General features: G+C 33.1%; 1 protein-coding gene across 1 annotated transcript in view; it reads right to left on the bottom strand.

Moving 5' to 3' along the window:
- Positions 1–3,714, bottom strand: part of GFPT1 (glutamine--fructose-6-phosphate transaminase 1) — an 80,281-nt gene that overhangs the window by 20,898 nt on the left and 55,669 nt on the right. Inside the window, exons 15-16 of the mRNA XM_010845415.1 lie at positions 2,649–2,769; positions 1,909–2,066 (exon numbers count right to left, since the gene is read on the bottom strand). Coding sequence (XP_010843717.1) covers positions 1,909–2,066; positions 2,649–2,769 — 279 coding nt within the window. The remainder of the gene's footprint in view (positions 1–1,908; positions 2,067–2,648; positions 2,770–3,714) is intronic.

The following is a 3,714-nucleotide window of genomic DNA, read 5'->3' as shown; positions in this document are numbered from 1 at the left end:
AGGGTTCAGGATGGGGAACACATGTATGCCTGTGGTGGATTCATTTTGATATATGGCAAAACCAATACAATATTGTAAAGTTAAAAAATAAAATTAAATTTAAAAAAATAAAAATAACTAAAATAAAAAATTAAAATTAAAAAAAATGAATAAATTTCAAAGCTTCATATTAAATGCAAGAAGCCAGATACAAAAGACATGTATTATTACAATTCCATTTATAAGAAATTTCTATAAAATTAAATATGAAATAATATAGCAAGAGAAAGTAATACTTGCCTGAAGCTGAGGCTGAGGGGTAGAAGTGGAAATTGACTAGGCACAAAGGAACTTTTTCAAGTAATTAAGTCTTCTAAAATTAGGCTATGGTGATAAACAGCCAAATCTACTAAAAGTATAACTTAAAATTTGTGAATACTATGATATGAAAATTATACCTCAGTAAAGCTGTAGAAAAAAGTTAACAGCAGAATCTAAGTGATGGGTATAGAGGTGTTAAATGCAAAATTCTTTTAATTCTGCTAATAAGTTTGAAAATTATAATAAAACACTGAGGAAAATTATCTTTTCATGAATGACAGAATTAGAAATTCAAAAATAAATCTATTTCTCCTGGCAGTTCATAGTTAACAAAGATTCAATAAAAAGATAAATCAACAGCTCCTGTTCACTGCTATGATCCCACATCCCACACATGCCATGCTGAAGCCCTTGATTCAAATGTGTCTGAATGAAGGGTCTGGGATTCTAACCCCTGATCAAAAGCTGTCGGTCTGGACACTTTCCAAGAATCCACAAACTGCTGCTGAGGGAGGCTGTTTATTCATTCAGGTAACAGAAACCCAAGAACAAATATCCTACATGTTTTAATTACCACATGGAGAAAATTCAGACTTCAGTTTTCTGTTAACTATAGTGTTAGCAATATCGAAGTAACCAAGAAACAAAAACCTCACTTGGAGTGTTTACTTGAAAATTGGAATGTTTACTTGAAAATTGTAACTTTTCCACAAAAAAAACTCTCCATGGGGTTCTTTAAATGAAAAAAAGAATCCAAATGTTATTTGTATATGTTAACATCATACTATACACATCTTTAACATAAATCCACCAATACCTAAGCATCTTACTCAACAATCAGCAATAAATATTAGATTAAGCAGAACAACAGACAAGAAACTGAAATTTTGAAGTCACAAAGAATAATACATGTTGGAGAACATTTCCTGCATTTATACAACTTCCTAAGATTCCTATTTTTATTACTAGTACTAAAATTATGCATATCCTAATTTCAAAGAGCAAAGTAGTCTCACTAGGCCTCAACAAAAATAAAGGTGCTTTTAAATCTCCACAAATGTATGGTATATTTAAAGAAAAAACAGATAGTGTCATATATTACTCTTTTTTTAATATCACCAAGTTTTATACTAAAAGTGTATTTCTCTTTACAAACCTTCAAAGGTAGTGTGCATATTTTGGCACATTTATTAGGACAGTATAAATACGTAAATAAAGACGTCAAAAATTATTAGAATTAAACTGGATGCTTCTGTTATTTTTCTAATTCCCTACTATACTCAAAGAAGAAGCTGTTATACTTACCACACATCCTACCCCCAGGGCAGGAGTAATATAAATGCTGAATGGAGAGACCCCGCAGAGACTCAGGCAAAATGAACTTACATTATATACCTTTGTCCCTTTTAAGCTCTTAAGATGAGCGTGAGGAAGGGAGATGACAAGTGTTTTTATCTATTTTTGACCCTTAAGTCTTAGGATAATTACAATGACTAGTTAACTATATGAACTGTACAACTGCTAAGAAATGAAATAGAAGATACAGATTAGTCTATTTCACCAACACTATGATTAAATTATCACATGAGAATTAAGTCAAGAACTTACTTTTGTGCTGGCTACACCAATCTCAGGCCCAGCATTGATATGAACTCCACAGTCTGTCTCTCTCGATATGGAACTGCCGACTGTGTTTGTGATCCCCACAGTTAAAGCTCCTCTCTCCTTACAGTACCGAAGTCCCATCAAGGTATCTGCTGTCTCTCCTGGATATAAAAGAAGACAATAGTAACAGACAGAGCAGTGAACATTTGCTCTTCCACAGATGCAAAAACAGAAAACTGACAACTCTTTCAACAATATCATTTGCTTTATTATTTTTCAGGCATACACCAAAGTGATTCAGTTATATATATGTTTTTCAGATTCTTGTTCATTATGGGTTATTATAAGATATTGAATATAGCTCCCTGTGCTTGTTTATCTATTTTATATATAGTAATATATATCTGTTAATCCCCATTCCCAATTCATCCCTCCCCCGCCTTCCCCCTCATTTGTTTTAAATAAAATTTAAAACATGTACTTAAAAGGATAAAATTATAAAGCTTTTAATAACAGGATCCTACTTCTTAGGATCTCCTTTTCTTCTTTGTCTTTAAAACTTCAGCTCTTTTGAGTGTAAAATGTGTTGCCTTTATCAACTCATTAACATAATATCAAAATAAATCTGTTATTTGTCAAGTTACCAGCAAATACTAGTTTATCTTTAAATATCAGTTTTGCTGATATATGCTGTAGTTGTTAGAAAGAATGACTTTCCTTTTAAGTCTTTAAAATTAGCATACCTGACTGACTAATGAAAAAGCAAACATCATCTCGAAAAACTGGGGTGTTTCTATCTAGGAAGTCACTGGCAAGCTCCACCATAACAGGCAACTCAGTCAGTTCTTCCAGAACTTGACGTGTCTGCAGAGGAAAAAGATGCCTTGGTCAGACAACTGTACTTCAAATACTCTTTTTCACTGGAATACTTTAGACTCAATGTATAGTTTTCACTTTTTCTGATTATAAAAATGATATGTAAGCAATGTTAGAAAATACAAACAACAAAGATTAAAGCATTAAAAAAAAAAAAAACAACAAAATCCCACCACCCAGGAGATAAGCACTGTTAACATTTCAGCACAAGTCTCTTTAGACAATAATAAATGCATATGTTCTTATAAGCAAATACACCCACACATATAAAATGTTTTGAGTAGTGGAAAAAGCACTGTTCTGAGTTAGCTTGCATATTAACTCTACCTTCCCAATTCCTAAGTTTTAAATGACAATTCATACAATACCAGATCAGTAAGAGATTTCAAATGAGACAACAGATGCAGAAATACCAAATGAAAAATTAAACACTTCAAAATACTATGTATTCATTAAGAATGCATTTTCTCAAAAAGTCAATACACTTCAGAAATCTTATTTAAGAAAGCTCACTATTTTCAAACTCTGCAGTATGGAGGGTAGAGTAGGCAGTAGATAACTAGATAGGATTAATTCAATGACACTTTTGTATCCTAAACCACACTGGAATTACTTTTTTTTGCGGGCGTGGGGGAGAGCTGCAGTGGTGCAGCATGCGACATCGTCGTGCTCTGACCAGGGATCAAACTTGTGCCCCCAGCAGTGGAAGCCTGGAGTTATAACCAATGAACTATCAGGGAAATCCCACCACACGAGATTTTTAATATTTGTATGCAGGTCAGGAAGCAACAGTTAGAACTGGATATGGAACAACAGACTGGTTCCAAATAGGAAAAGGAGTACATCAAGGCTGTATATTGTCACCCTGCTTATTTAATTTATATGCAGAGTACATCATGAGAAACGCTGGACTGGAAGAAGCACAAGCTGGAA

The sequence above is a fragment of the Bison bison genome, unplaced genomic scaffold (assembly GCF_000754665.1).
Source record: "Bison bison bison isolate TAMUID 2011002044 unplaced genomic scaffold, Bison_UMD1.0 scf7180017864215, whole genome shotgun sequence".
In the NCBI taxonomy this organism is placed as follows: Eukaryota; Metazoa; Chordata; class Mammalia; order Artiodactyla; family Bovidae; genus Bison; species Bison bison.
The sequence above is the reverse complement of the archived record's forward strand: the minus strand, read 5'-3'. Positions and strand labels throughout refer to the sequence as shown.